This window comes from Peromyscus californicus, unplaced genomic scaffold (genome assembly GCF_007827085.1).
Source record: "Peromyscus californicus insignis strain IS unplaced genomic scaffold, ASM782708v3 Scaffold_5__1_contigs__length_169319896, whole genome shotgun sequence".
NCBI lineage: Eukaryota > Metazoa > Chordata > Mammalia > Rodentia > Cricetidae > Peromyscus > Peromyscus californicus.
Window position 1 is genome coordinate 64774452 of NW_026294573.1, and position 15336 is coordinate 64789787.

Sequence of the window (15336 nt, forward strand, 5' to 3'; positions counted from 1 at the left end):
GTAAGGGAAGGAATGAAGGAAGGAATAGTTGTGAGCCGCTGATTTCAGGGCTCTAGGTGACAGTGTTTAGCAATAGTTAGATCCAAATCCCTATCCTTCCAATTACTCTACAGGTCCCAGCCAGGAGCAGGAATGAGGTTTGGGGAAGGACCATGACATTTATCTTGCCCTTGGGTCAGTTCTGAGCCACTTTCTGAATGAAAGAGGTACCATACCCTAGCTTCATTTCTTGGTTTATTGCCCTTTGAATGACTTAAGTCTCATGAAAATTTGCTGCTTTAGTAAGTCTTTCCCCAGTAATCTTACAATTTCTGGCCATATATTACTGTCTGTCTTCTCAAAGAGGGCTGTCAAGGAAAGAAACCAAAGACTACGGTAATTAAATACGTGCATTTCAATGGATGCCATTTATATTTTGCTTATGTGTTTTGTTTATATTAGTTCTGTGAGAAAAAATATTCAAACTTCATTTCTGCTCATGACTAGTACATTTACTGTGGTGAAAGAGAGAGAGAGAAAGAAAAACGGGCAAGAAAAGAACCTACCAATAAAAAATTTCAGGAGCATTTGGTTGTAATTTGTGACATTTTCAAAACACTGTGCAATTGAAAAGATTGAGAGTGTAATTACTTGATGCTCAGCTTTAGGCTTAGCGAAGTTTTTTTCTTTTTTTTTTTTTCAAGGACATTATTACTGAATGGAATCCTGTTTAAAGAGGTTCTTGCCAATTACCCACATGACACTCTGGCCCTGAAGGGCTTTACTGGTGTGTGAATAGTTTGTCATGTGGAATTCTGAGGTTTTTCAGGGTCTTGTGGAGGTTTTATATATATATATATATATATATATATATATATATATATATATATATATATATAAAATAGTTGCTGGTAGAGGAAGTCAGGATGCTGAATAATAATGTGGTTTTAGCTCTGTTGTTGGTTATCAGGAGTCTCATGAGGCAAGTTTGAGCTTAGAAACCTGTTTTCTTAACACTTCATCCATCAGAGAAGAGGGCCAGGGAAGTTCTGTTCCACTCACCCTTAAGCATCTCGTGGCAATGTGAAGGTATCTTCAGGTAGATGTCGCATTTTAGGGCGGCCTGACATGTGGTGGGTTGAACATGTGGTTTGTATTCAGCAAGATGGTTCCCACTAAGGCCCCCTAATGCTTTCAAGATGCTGATAGAGCCATTAATGGCTCTTGGAGAAAGATTAGATTTTCAATTAAAATGAAGCCAATTTTGAAGAATGAGTTGGTAGTATTACTGGCCTAAAATAAACTTAGGAGTGTGCCTGGGTCGGGGGGACATCAGGGTTTCTGGAGCAGTAGGAGCTTAGTAAATCTTCCCCCCTCAAAAGCAAATGATAAAACTTGACAAAGTGGTAAAATCAACTGTTGCAAGACTCTGGAAATCAACCAAAGGCATAGGACACATTGAGAACATCTATTTAGAGAAGTGATTGACTTATGAACATTGGGCATAGGTGGGATTTTATCCTGGAGCTGCTCCTGTCTGTTCACCCTCTTCTCCCAGTTCCATTTGTGTGGTAGCTCTGCTGGGGAGTGAAGACTGGAGGAAAAGGTAATCATGCTGCTAGAAGGGTCTGAGTTGATTTCGAAGAGAATTTTGACCAAAATAAGTTATGTAACGAGAAAACTATTTAGAGATCACAACTTGTGCAACTAGTCCTAGGTTTAGGGGAATAATTGTGAACAACAGATAAGTAGGTGAGTGAGACAATTCATAGGGAGATGCACACAGGGTGCCTTGATAAGCTTGGACATAGCCTGGTGATCTGAAAGGCTGTGCTTTGTAGGCCAGACTGTTGACAGTCTCAAGAGTCATCAGAGGAAGGACCTTTCTATCTACTCAAATGCTCTGGCTGAATGTGGGGCCTCATATCTGTTCAGCAGAGACGTGAAAAAAAAAAAAAGCAAGTTCTGATTTGTAAACCACTTGATCTGTGTACTCTCAGGCTCCCCACAGATGCACCTCACTGATTTGGGGTGCTTGAGTCTTAACTTATCAGTCATTGGCTAACTACTGAGCTCCGCCGGAGGATGAATCTCAGGAAGTGGACTTAACAAGCTGCACACACTAGTGACCTCACACCGAGGAAGAAAAGATTATAGAATGAGTGCAAGGATTTCTCAAAATAGGAGGAAAGACAAGAACTCTTAATGGAGGGAGCATGTATAATGTGAGGCACTTTGTCTTAGAGAAGGGAGAGAGAGGGAGGGAGGGAAGGAGAGGAAGGGGGTGGAGGGGAGAAGGGAGAGAAAGAGAGAGACATCATCAGAGGGATATAGGGTCCATTCACAAGAGGCAAAAAACAGTCAAGAGAAACTATCTGAGGGAGCCCAGATGTTGGAGCTAGCAGAAAAATATTTGAAAGTAGGTATTGTAAATGTATCTAAAGAGTGGCTGGAAGCCATATTTAAGGAAATAAAAGCAGGTATGATAATAATTACTCAACTAGAGAGTTCCAATAAAGGGAAATCATAATAAAATGGAAGATCCAGAGTTGAATAATAACTACTTGTTTTCTTTAAATTGAGAAGTTCAGCAACTTTGAGTTGACAGAAGAATCAGTGAAACAGAGGCAAATCAATAAAGATTATTCAAACTGAACATAAAAGAATAAAAAAAAACCCCAGAAGCTAAGAGATCCAAGAAAGTCGTCAAGATTACCAAGATTACCCCACTCCCCAAGAAGGGATAAGAGGGTATTTAAAGAATTAATTGCTGAAATACCCCAAAATATGAAACATTTACCTAGGCACCCAAGAGGCACCATGCAAATAGTATAAACATGAAGAGATCCATACATTATTGTCAGACTGGAGAAAAATAGAGACAAAGATTTGGAAAGAACAAAAGAGAAATATCTCATCATACACAGAGAAATGAGGTTCTCATCCAGGGTCACAGTAGATTGCCTCATTCTTCATTATTTCTAAAGACAATCAATGGGTTGACATATTGAAATACAGAAAAACATCAAGAATTTTATGCTGAGTAATTTTTATGTTTCAGAAATGAAGAAAACCAATAATATCCCCAGATTAAGACAGAGAGGTCTTATCTTTAGCTGGCTTGTCTTAGAAATGCCCTTAGAGGAAATCATTACACAAAGATGGAGAAAGTGCTTTTAAATAGAACTATGTAAATATAGTTTCTTTTTTTTTTGAGACAGGGTCTTGAACTGTCCTGGAACTCACTATGTAGCCTAGGAAAACAACAGTCCAACAATCCTGCTGCCCCATTTTCCCAAGTGCTGGTATTGTAGCTATTTTCCTCTTAGTTCTTAAAAGTTAATTATATAACAAATTATAAAATGGGGGAGTTTGTTTTAGGAAGGTAGGGTAGAGGTGTAACATAAGAAAGTCAATTAATTAAATACAAACCTACTGCCTGCCCTAAACTCAACAAACAAATGAAACAAAAGGGAGATTAAACAAGACACTTTAGAATAATCAGTGGATCATTAAAGAAATTAGGGAAGTTAATAAATTTCTGGAGTCCAATGAAAATGGACACAGAGCATCCGGATCTGTGGGAAACAGCAAAAAGCATTCTAATAGGGAGATTTATGACTATGAGAGCTTACATGGGGTCTGAAAACAAGTGTGTAACTTGATGATGCATCTCTACGTCTTATAAAGGTAAGGACAAAAATGAATCCAAAAGGAATGATGTCATATGAAATAGAATCTCAAAGTTGGTTCAAGGAACCTCAGAAACAGAGACTTGGCTCTTTGAAAGGATAAAATTGAAAAACCCTTGACCAACTTAACTGAAAGAAGACCATGTTGATAGACGTAAAGGTGACATCTCTGGAGATGTCACAACAAATACCACCAGAATCTAGAGGACCGCCAGGGGTTATTTTGAAACCTCATACTTCAATAAATGAGAGAGTTTAGTAGAAATGAATAAATTTTCATCTATGACTCACTATGGTCTAACAAGAGGAAGAAGTAGATTAATAAAGGGATGAGATTGAAGTAGTAACAAGTTTTCTAACAAAGAAGACACTAGGACAGATTCACTCCTGAATTTTACCCTATCGCTAGAAGAACTAGCTCCCATGCTCTCAGACTAGTTCATAAAGTCAGAAAAAAGGACTCATCCCAAACTATTCTGTGAAACCAGGAGTAGCCCAATATTCAAACCAGACTAGAATATAACTAAAAAAGAAAATGACATCAGTGACTTTTATGAAGCTAGATCCAGAGGTCCTCAACAAAATACTTGGAAGTTCAATTTAACAGCATATTAAAAAGAATATTAAACTTTCATTCTAGGGATGATAGTTTGACAGTCATGAGATAGTAAGTATAATTTAGCATACAAAGTACAAAAACATTCCAAAGTTCAGTAGATGACTTTTTAATAAAAATTAACATCCCTTCTTGATTCCCCCAAAAGAGGTACTATTTCAGAACAATAAAGGCTTATATGTAACAAATTTAGAGACTGTGCCATAAGTGTTGAAATTAAATGCATTTCCTCTAGAATGAATAAGACATGGTACCCATTCTCATCACTCTTACTCAATATAGTTAGTGAAATTTTAGCCTTAGCAACATGGCAAAAACAAAACAAAAAACAAACAAAAAACCAAAAAGAACAACAACAAAACCAACCAACCAACCAAACAAAAAACCCAAGATAAAATCAGGAAGAAGTAAAGCTGTGCCTATTTGCAGATGCTAGGATTCTATAATTAGAAAATCTTAAAGATTCAAACAAAATACTTCTAGGCTCAGAATATTCAGTGAAGTAGAAGTATACAAAACATACACTAATAAAAAACAAAAACAACAAAACCCCCAAACTGTGGCTTTTTAACATATACACAAAATAAACCCAGTGAGAAAGAAATTAGGAAAACTGTCCCATTCACAATAGCTTCAAAAAGAATAAAATAACTAGGAATAAATCTAACCAATGAGCAGAGAGACCTTTACAGAGAAATCTATAAAACACCAAAGAAATTAAAGATTCTGTGAGCTGGAAGGGCCGCCCATGTTCATGGATCAGCAGAATCGATATTGCTAAAATGTCTACATATCAAAATACTGATGACATTGTTCTCCGAACTTGAAAAAGAGCTCCTAAAGTGCCTAGGGAAGCAGACTACCTCAAATAGTTTAAACAATCCTGAACAAAAGAGTAAAGCTGGAGGCATCTCAGTACCTGCTCTCCATCACATTACAACCATGAGAGCAAAAACTGGCATTGTCTAGGCATAAAAACAGACGCATTGACCAAGGGGATAGTGATGAACACACAAATGAATCCAGGCACCTCCAGACATTCGATTTTCAACAAAAGTGCAAAAATGTCTCCTGGAAAAGAGAGAGCTTTTTAGCAAATTATGTTGGGAGAATTGAGTATCCACATGCAGAAGATTGATCTAGATCTTGCTTGCTCATAAAAACAAAAACAAAAACAACCAAACTTGATGGAAGACCTTTAGATATAAGAATATCTAAAACTTTGAAATCACTAGGATAAAATAGACTCATTACTTATTCTCAGCTGTGACCAAATGTCTGACAAGGAAGTCACTTGAAGGTTTGAGAATGCAGTCCATTATGGTGGTTTTATACCCAAAAGTGGTGTATGTGGTTCATGTGGTAGTTCTGTTTCCAGTTTTTTGAGAAACCTCCATCTTGATTTCCAGACTGGCTGAACAAACTTACATTCCCATGAGTAATGAATAAGATTCCTCTTCTCCTACATCTTTGCCAGCATTTGTTGCCATTTTCCCCCCTGATAATAGCCATTCTGCCTACAGGGATATGGTGTCTTAAAAGTCTTAATTTGCATTTCCCTAGTGGCTAAGGGCGTTAACACTTTAAAAAATATTGTTGGTGGTTTTATTTCTTGTTAGACTCTTCTATTCAGTTCATTAGTCAGTTTATTGATCGGATGATTTACTTATTTGGGGCTTAATTTTTTTGTAGTTCTTTATATATACTGTATATTAATTCTTTGCATTATACGAACAATGGTGTGTGTGTGTGTGTGTGTGTGTGTGTGTGTGTGTGTGTGTGTGTGTTCCATTCTAGGTTATGACTTCGCTCTCATGATTGTTTCCTTTGTTGTTCAGAAGCTTTTTAATTTTATATAATCCCATTTGGCAATCCATAGAGTTATTTCCTGTGACATTGGAATGCTGGTTAGGTCATCCTTGCTCCTTATATTGAAGTGTTTTGTTTTACATGTCCTGCTAACACTTTCAAAGATTAAATGAGGTTTTTACATTAAGGTGTAGCTAGAGTTTTCCTGCCTGGCCCACAGTCAGGACAAATCTCTATCACCCATTAGTCCCACAGCCACTCAGACCTGACCAAGTAAACACAGACTTATATTGGTTACAAACTGTATGGCCGTGGCAGGCTTCTTGCTAACTGTTCTTACAGCTTAAATTAATCCATTTCCATAAATCTATACCTTGACACATGGCTCGTGGCTTACCGGCATCTTCACATGCTGTTAGTCATCCTGGCGGCTGGCAGTGTCTCTCTGACTCAGCCTTCCACTTCCCAGCTTTATTCTCCTCCTTGTCCCGCCTACACTTCCTGCCTAGCCAATGGCCAATCAGTGTTTTATTTATTGACTAATCAGCAACACATTTGCCATACAAAACATCCCACAGCATTAAGGTTTTTGATTTTTGTGCAGAATGAGAGATGTGGATTTAATTTCATTCTTCTGCATATGGAAATCCAGTTTCTAGCAGAATTTGTTGAAAGGACTGTCTTTTCTCCAATGTACGCTTTTGGAAGCTTTGTCAAAAATGAAGTGGCTCTAACTGTGTGCATTTATTGCATTTCACTGGTTGGAAGATCTGTTTTTGTGCAAGCATCATGCTGTTTTTGCCACTATGGCTTTGTGTTGTAGACTGATAATAGGTGTTATCAGTCTACAACACAGATATGGTACCTCTGACATTGCTCTTTCTGCAAAGGATTCCTTAGATATTCAGGGTATTTTGTGCTGCCATATGAATTTTAGAATTGTTTCTACATGTCTGTTAAGAATGTCATTGAAAATGTGGTGGGGTTACATTGAATCTGTAGATGGCTTTCAGTACTATTGCCAGTTTCACAATATTAGTTCTGCCTGTTCATGAACATGGGAAGTCTTTGCATCTTCTAAAAGTCTCCTTTTCATTGTAGAGATCTTCTATATCCTTGAGTATGTTTATTATTCCACATATTTAGTTTTTTGAAGCTTTTATAAATGTGACCCACTTTTTTCTTGGCCAGTTTATCAATATAGAAAAACTACTAATTTTTGCAAGTTCGTTTTGCACCTTGCTACTTTGCAGAAAGGATTTATCAGGTCTAAGAGTACTTTAGTGAGTCTTTAGGGTCTGTTAAATATAGGATCACATCATATGTAACTAGGGATATTTTGACTTTTTCTTTTCCTATCTGTACCCCTTTTATTTCTTTCTCTTGTCTTATTGCTTTGGCTAAGACTTCAAGTTCTTTGTGGAGAGAGGAGATGACACTCTTGTCTAATTCCAGATGTTAGAGTTTCTGTTTTCCCCAGTTAGTATAATGTTGTCTATAGGTTTGTTGTATACAGACTTCAATATGTTGAAGTGTAGTCCTTCTGTTTCTAGTTTCTTCAGAGCTTAAAAGAAAGATTTATTTTATGTATATGAGTGTTTTTCCTGTGTGTCAGATGTACCACACACATGCAGTGTCCATGGAGTCCAGAAGAAGATGTTGGATCCCCTGGAACTGAAATTACAGACAGTTGTGAGCTGTCATGTGGGTGCTGGGAATTGAACCTGTGCTCTTGATAGCTGAGCTGTCTTTCCAGCCTTCTCACAACTTTCTTTATAAAGGGATGTTGTACTTTGTTGAAGGCCTTTTCTGCATGACTAAGATAATCACGTGGTTTCTGTAGTTAAGTCTATTTATGTACTGAATTACCCTTGCTGGTTTGTGTATGTTGAATGAACCTTGCATTCCTGGTATGAAGTCGACTTGGTCATGGTGTGTAATCTTCTTAATGTATTGTTCAATTTGCAAGAATTTTATTGAACCTTTGAATATTTTCTTTTGGGGGAGTTGGTCTTTAGTTTCTTTTTTTTGTATGTGTCCTTACTAGTTTTGGTATCTGGGTGGGGCTGGAATTCCTTCCCATAAGGAGACATAAGCAAAACATCTACCACATCTCCGAAGGTCCCACTGACAAACTGATAACATGATTCTGTCAAAGTTCATTCTGGGGGAATCAATGTGTTTATTGGGTTTCCTTACAGAGCATTGGTGAGGGGTTACTTACAGGGATGTGGATATTCCTCCCCACAACAGGCTGCACCAAAGTCTTTACCTATAATTATTGTGTCAGGACTGCCTGACCTTTTGTGCCCATTAAGTTTGTTTTAATAAATTGGAAACCCCAATGCTTGGTGCACATATATTTACAAATTGCTGTGTCTTCTTTATGAATTGTTCCCTTTATTAACATGCAGTGGTCTTTTTATCTCTTCTAATGCTGAGCTGTGGTAATTTCATCAGATATGAGGATAACTACACTGGTTTGCTTTTGGTTGGGGTGTGCTTCATAGATTGAGTCTCATCCTTTGACTTTCAGTCTCTATATCTTTATCAATAAGGGATGAGTCTTAGGAACAACAGAAAGTTGTATTTAATTTTCTTTCTTTTTAAAAAAATATTTTATTTTATTTATTATTTTTTTATTAAGAGATTTTCTATTCATTTTACATATCAGCCTCAGATTCCCCTCTCCTCCCTCTTCCCATCCTTGTTTTGTTTTTTGAGATAGGGTTTCTCAGTGTAGCCCTGGCTGTCATGGAATTTGCTCTGTAGACCAGGGTGGTCTCAAACTCAGAGGCTTGCTTCTGCCTCCTAAGTGCTGGATTAACAGCATGTGCCACCACTGCCCAGCATGTTTACTTTTCTAATCTGTTAGTTGAGGCCACATACATCTAAAATTATTATTGAGAAATGTTCACTAACTCTTGGTGAGATGATTTTCTCTCTATCTCTCCCTCTCCCTTTTTCCTATCTCTCCCTCCCTCCCTCTCCTCCTCCTCCCCTTCCTCTTCCTCCTTTTTTCTTCTTTTTGACAATATTGCCTGTCTTCTGTAGCCTCGGCTTGCTTTGAACTAGTAGATAGCTAAAGATGATCTTGAACTCATGATTTTCTTGCCAAAATCCAAACTCCAAAGTGCTAGGGTATAGGTATGCACTATCTGTATTCTGGCCAATTTCCACAATTCTACTGGTTGTTTTTCTGGTTGCTTACATTTCTTTTTCTTTATTCTCCTTTCGGTCAGTATCATGAATGCTGGTTTACTGTGTTGGACATGTTAGATTCTTCTCTAGCTTTGTTAGTTATGAAATTTGTTCTGTCCTGTGATTCATGATTGAGACTGTATTTATTTCCCCAATATCTAGTATTCCTTTAAGAAGCATTATTTTTTTCTACCAATTCTAAAAGAGAGTTTTGCTGTTTATAGCACCCCTGGTTGGCAGTTATTTACTTTCAGGGGTTGAAGTGTATCTGTCCATGCTTTGAAGGTTGCTGGCTTTGAGTTTTGCTGACCCTAGAGCTGATGTTATTAGATATTTCTGCCTCTGTAGGTGAGTTGGTGTTCCCTTCTAATTAATATTATTTCCTTGCTTTGTGTTTTTGAGGGCTTGACTATACTATATCTGGTGGTGGTGGGGGTTCTTTTCCAATTATGTCTATTTGGGATTTTAAATGCCTCTGGTATTTGAATATAATTCCTCCCTTAGATTTGGGATGTTTTTGCTGTAATTTCATTGACCAGTTTGTGTATTCCTAAGCACTAAAGTGTTTGTTTGGCTCTTTCTTCTATCATATAGATGCTTAGGTTTGTTCTCAGAGGTCTTAGACATTGTGGTCGTGCTGATTTGTTTATTTTACCTTATTGACATTTATTTTATTGTAAAAGGATTTATTCTTATTTATATGAGTGTAAGTCTCTCTCTGTGTGTCATTGTTTATGGAAGGCAGAGGAGGGAGCTGGATCCTCTGGAGATAGGGTTACAGGTAGTTGTGAGCTCTGCCCAGTGTGGGTGCCGGGATGTGAACTCTAGTCCCCTGCAAGAGCAGCAAGCATTCTGAAGCACTGACCCATCTATATCTCAAGCCCCCTTATCATACGTGAGTGTCGTGTTCCATCGCCATGTCCTCCAGACATGATATTGTTTCTTTCACTTGGTTGAGTCTGTGGGTAATGGTTTCCATTGTGTTCTTTGATGATTTCACTGAGTTTTTCATTTTCAATATTTCTTAAAAAAAAAAAAAGAATCTTAACTCCCTTACTGAATTTTTCTTCTATGTTGCCGATATTTTCTTCCCTACTTCTGGTGTTCTCTTCAACTTTGCTGATGTTTCTCCCACAACTTTCCTCTCTAGGGTCTGGACTGAATTCATCTGCTTGTTTATATCCCTTTCAGGTCATTGATAATTTTTTAATCATAAAACTTTAAAAATTATCTGGCAGTTTATTTCAGTTCGATAGTTGAGTTCTGACCTTCTGGAGCTGTCATGCTAGATTGCTTTTTCACGCTTCTTATGTTTTGGTGTTGGGATCTGTACATCTGCTGGTTTGGATATCTCTTCTGGATTTGGGGTGTTCTTGAACAGTCTACTTTTGGAGATTCGATCCCTAGAACCACTTAATGAGGAAGAAACAAACCATGGTGACGGAGACAACACCACAGCATAGGAGATGCAGAAAACCAGGGGTCATTAATGATTATAGGTCATCAATGATTATGGGTCATCAATGATTATAGGTGTGAAAGTGGCAGCTGCTGGACTATGTGCTATGCAGTTAGGAACTATCCAGGGTAAGAATGGAAACAGTAAATGAATGAGGCCACAGAAGGACACAGGGATAGGGAGAAGAAACTTGAATAGACAAAGGCAGAAAGAAGAGGGGATGGAAAGAATAGAGCAAGAGATTAGAAAGAACAACATTCAACAAGAAAAGATTTCCCAACAGTAACATAGTTCAAAGCCCAAATTAGATAAACATCAGAAGGGGAATAATGAATGGAAACGTAAGAGTAGTAAAAAAGTCAGTGCCTGGAGAGGTGACTCAGAGGTTGAGTGCTTGCTGCTCTTGCAGAGGACCTGGGTGTAGCATGAATCTTAAAGGATCTTGCCAATACCTCAGCTGATCCTGTTTCCTCAGACTGGAAGCCTCTGAGTCCTCATCCAGAATGAATCTCAGCTGCTCAAAAGCCTGAAAGCTTAACCAACTTTAGTTCCTGGTCCTCATGCCTTATATATCTTTCTGCCAACACTTCCTGGGATTAAAGGCATGAGTCACCATGCCTGGCTGTTTCCAGTGTGGCTTTGAACTCACAGAGATCCAGATGGATCTCTGCCTCTGGAATGTTAGGATTAAAGGCATGTACTACCACTGCCTAACCTCTATGTTTAATGTTATGGCTGTTCTGTTCTCTGACCCCAGATAAGTTTATTAGGGTGCACAATATTTTGGGAAACACAATATATCACCATACCTGGGTTTGGTTCTTAGTGCCCACATCAGGCAGCTCACAACCACCTCTAATACTAGTTCTTAGTGACTCAACTCTTTCTCTTCAGGCTGTAATGGGCTTCTGCACCCATGTGGCACACATAAATTCAGAGAGACAAATGTGTACACATATTTTTTTTTAAGCCAGGTGTGGTGGTGCATGACATTAATCCCAGCACTTGGAAGGCAGACACAGGCAAATCTGTGAGTTCAAGGCTAGCCTGATCCTCACAGTGAGCTCTAGTGCAGCCAGACTATACAAACTCTGTTTTCTTTTCTTTTGTTTTCTTTTCTTTTCTAGAGACAGGGTTTCTTTGTGTAGCCCTGGCTGTCCTGGAACTTGCTCTGAAGACCAGGCTGGCTCTGCCTGCCTCTTCTTGAAGATCAAGGGGCAGAGAAAGAACTAGAAGCCTGCCTGGGCTATAATGCTCAAGGCCCTGTTCCCAGTGGCCTGTGTCTGCCAACCAGGGCCTTCATCCCAAAGGTTCTACAACCTCCCCAAATAGCACTACTGGATGGAAAGACACAAACCCCTAAGTATAACAGACCATAATGGGGTATGAACAATATGATCAATGGCCCATTATATGCATGCATGAAATGTTACAATGGAACCCTGCATACTGCAGTAAATCAACATGTGCTAAAAATAAAAACAAAACAGCAGCAAAAAACTGGAAATGTGTGGTGTTTGAGATAGACAAAGGTTTCCTAGGTGGCACATTTTGTTACACAAATTATACCTCTACCAAGCTGTTAAAAATCATGCCTGCGGCCTCCACTCTGTTGATTGCTTAAGTCTAAGGCTCCTGAGAAGCTGCATTTGGTCTACCTGTCTGTCCCTAAAGGTGCAAGAGAACTCTTTGTGGATCATCCCTGTGACTTTAGGCCTGGCACCTGATGAGTAGAATGAGGCAACACAGGCCTCAACTGTGAGCCAGGTTTTAAAGGGAAAGGCAGCATGCTCTATGCTCAGGTCTGTTGTTCTCAACTGGACTTCTGGTCTCTGAGCTGTCCTGAAGATTTGGGATAAAGTTGCTTCAGAAACTACCTGATGGGTGTCTCCGCTCCTCCAGTGCAGATTTCTTTTTTCCTTTCTTTCTTTCTTTCTTTCTTTCTTTCTTTCTTTCTTTCTTTCTTTCTTTCTTTCTTTTTCTTTCTTTCTTTCTTTCTTTTTCTTTTTTTTAGGTTTTTTTTTGAGACAGGGTTTTTCTGTGTAGCTTTGTACCTTTCCTGGATCTCGCTCTGTAGACCAGGCTGGCCTCAAACTCATAGAGATCTGCCTGCCTCTGCCTCCCGAGTGCTGGGTTTAAAGGCGTGCTCCACCACCGCCCGGCAGTGCAGATTTCTTTTGGGGCGAGTCCTTACATCTTAGCCATTCCCACCTACCATAGAGGTTTCTCTTGCTCTGACTATGTATTTGATCCAGCTGGCAGAGCTTCATTCTTCAGACACCCTGAAGTTAGCTCTTCTCTACAATTTTTCCTGGGTTATTCTTTCTCAGTCTGTGTTTAGAAATGTAGTTCTCCTGTTGTGACTGGGGATGTTCGGATGCATGACTGCAGAGTCAGGTCTATGTCTTCAATTTTCAGGCAAGCCTTTTAGTTTCTCTGAGACTGTCTTTTGGAAACCTGCACAACAGAGACAAATCATAATCATCACAAAAGATGACTGTAAAGATGTCACAGGATTATGTATGGAAAGGCCTTAGCGTAACTGGCTGGCACATAATATTCTCAAGAGTGCTGTGGGTTTGACCATGGCTTCTGAAACTGCGTCTGAACCCACACTTTTTTTTAAAACTTCAGACAGAGTAATCTGGGTATGAATTCCTTAATTCTCTGTGTTTCCATTTCTGCATCTATAAAATGAATATTTTCATTAGGGAGTTCTGAAGAGAAAATGAACTAACATACGGAGAACTGAGGCCAAGGCAGCCATTGCAACTCTCTCGTTAGGCAGTAGCATATTCTTATTCCCTTGGAGCAGTATATTTGGTGTATGTGGATTAGACATGAGCATCACAAGAACACAAAAGTAGCCATTGACTAGGTAGACCTGGTTTGGCTGGGCTGGTGGATCATCAGTGGTGGGTTGTGTGAATCTCCGTGTTACTGGATACCACATGCATCTTTCCATGCACGCTGCCAGTGAGAGGCAGCCTTTTCCCTGCACAGGTAGAGGGCTGCCTTTGGGTCAGACTTCTCTGCTGCAATAGATTCAAACCTTAGGTCTCTAAAATCTCTGTGCACAGCATTGTGGCATATGAGATCTTTAGTAAATTGGTCTCTCTGCACAGCAGGCTGCAAGCACCATGAAGTGGAAATACCAAGTTTATGCATGAGATGGTGGCAGGGATCTACTTTGTTCTGTTATATCAGAGATCGTAATTGAAAACTGGCTTATGGCTTTGGGGCTTGTTAAAACACATGAAAGTTGGGAGACCTGATTGATCAGTGATTACCTCTTCTTTCATTTCAGCTGATTATTTACCTTGGAACCAACCAAAACGAGATCTTATTCGTCCACCACACAAGTACCGACCAGAGTCTACCTGGTTTGAAAACAGAACCACACACCAGGATGACTATACTGTAAAAGGCCTTGTGACTACTGTGAGCTGTAAGCCTCCAGCCAAACCAAAGCTCTATAATGTCCCCTTGGAGGATCTAACTAACTACAAGATGAGCTATGTGCCCCACCCTGTGGAGAAGCGCTTTGTTAGAGAGCCTGAGAAATTTAGACCCTGTGACATCCCTTTTGAGAACCTGACCACGCACAAAGAGTCCTACCGAGGCCTCCTAGGGGAGCCCGCCAAGAGCTCCAAACCTCCAGCCAAGTTGCCTGCGCAAGATATACCTTTCTCTAACAGCACTGAGTTTCAAGATAAGTTCCAAGCTTGGGAAACACCCCAGATATTCACCAAAGCTCCTGTTCCCTACGTCCTTCCTGAGGAGAAGATGGATCTTTTGACAACTACGCAGACCCATTACAGATACCTTAAGGGTTTCCCAGCTCAAACTTGCCGACCTGTACCTTCCATTAAGAACAGGGGCCACTTTGAAAGCTCCACCACCACCAAGGATGACTACAAGCAGTGGGCAGCTGTGCAGACAAAGCCAGTCAAACCCACTCACCATCTGAGCCTGCCTGTTGAGCCTTTGGACTGCCAGACGACCACTAAGACCTGTTATGTGCCCCACCCACCTGTCACCACTAAAAACTACAAGCCCGCCTGGGTTGGCCCTCAAAACATCCCTGTGGAGGGTCTGACTACTTACTCTATTAGCTTTACTCCCAAGGAAATGGGCAGATGCCCAGCATCATACACGGAGCCCCCTGGCTACATCTTTGAGGAAGTGGATGCTATGGGGCACAGGATATATAGGTCAATTTCTGAGACAGGTTCTAGGCAGAACAGCTGTCTTTCTATACATGATGCAGCAAAGTCTGGCCAGAATGAACTGGAAGTGTCAGCCTGACTTTGAAAAATTATTTAAAAATTGCACGGTACCTTTAAAAGTAGACAACTAAAAATTATTCGTTGAAGAAGAACTTCTCAAAACAGCAACAAAAATTAAAACACCTACCTCAGAATGAAAAAATGTTATTATCAACTATAGGATATTTGAATAGCATGAGAATCACTTGAATAAAGGAAAATGACATGTGCTCATTGGCTGGTTAACCCCCTGTAGCCCTCCCTCCCTCTGCCGTATCTCTTTAACCCCTTCAGGTCCCTTTTGCTCACGGA

At 39.6% G+C, this 15336-nt stretch overlaps 1 protein-coding gene across 1 annotated transcript in view; it reads left to right on the forward strand.

Annotated features, from left to right (window-relative positions):
* Nucleotides 1-15064, forward strand: part of Saxo1 (stabilizer of axonemal microtubules 1) — a 31584-nt gene extending 16520 nt beyond the window's left edge. Inside the window, exon 3 of the mRNA XM_052715033.1 lies at nt 14064-15064. Within this exon, the coding sequence (XP_052570993.1) occupies nt 14064-15064 (1001 nt within the window). The remainder of the gene's footprint in view (nt 1-14063) is intronic.
* Nucleotides 15065-15336: the final 272 nt, after the last annotated feature.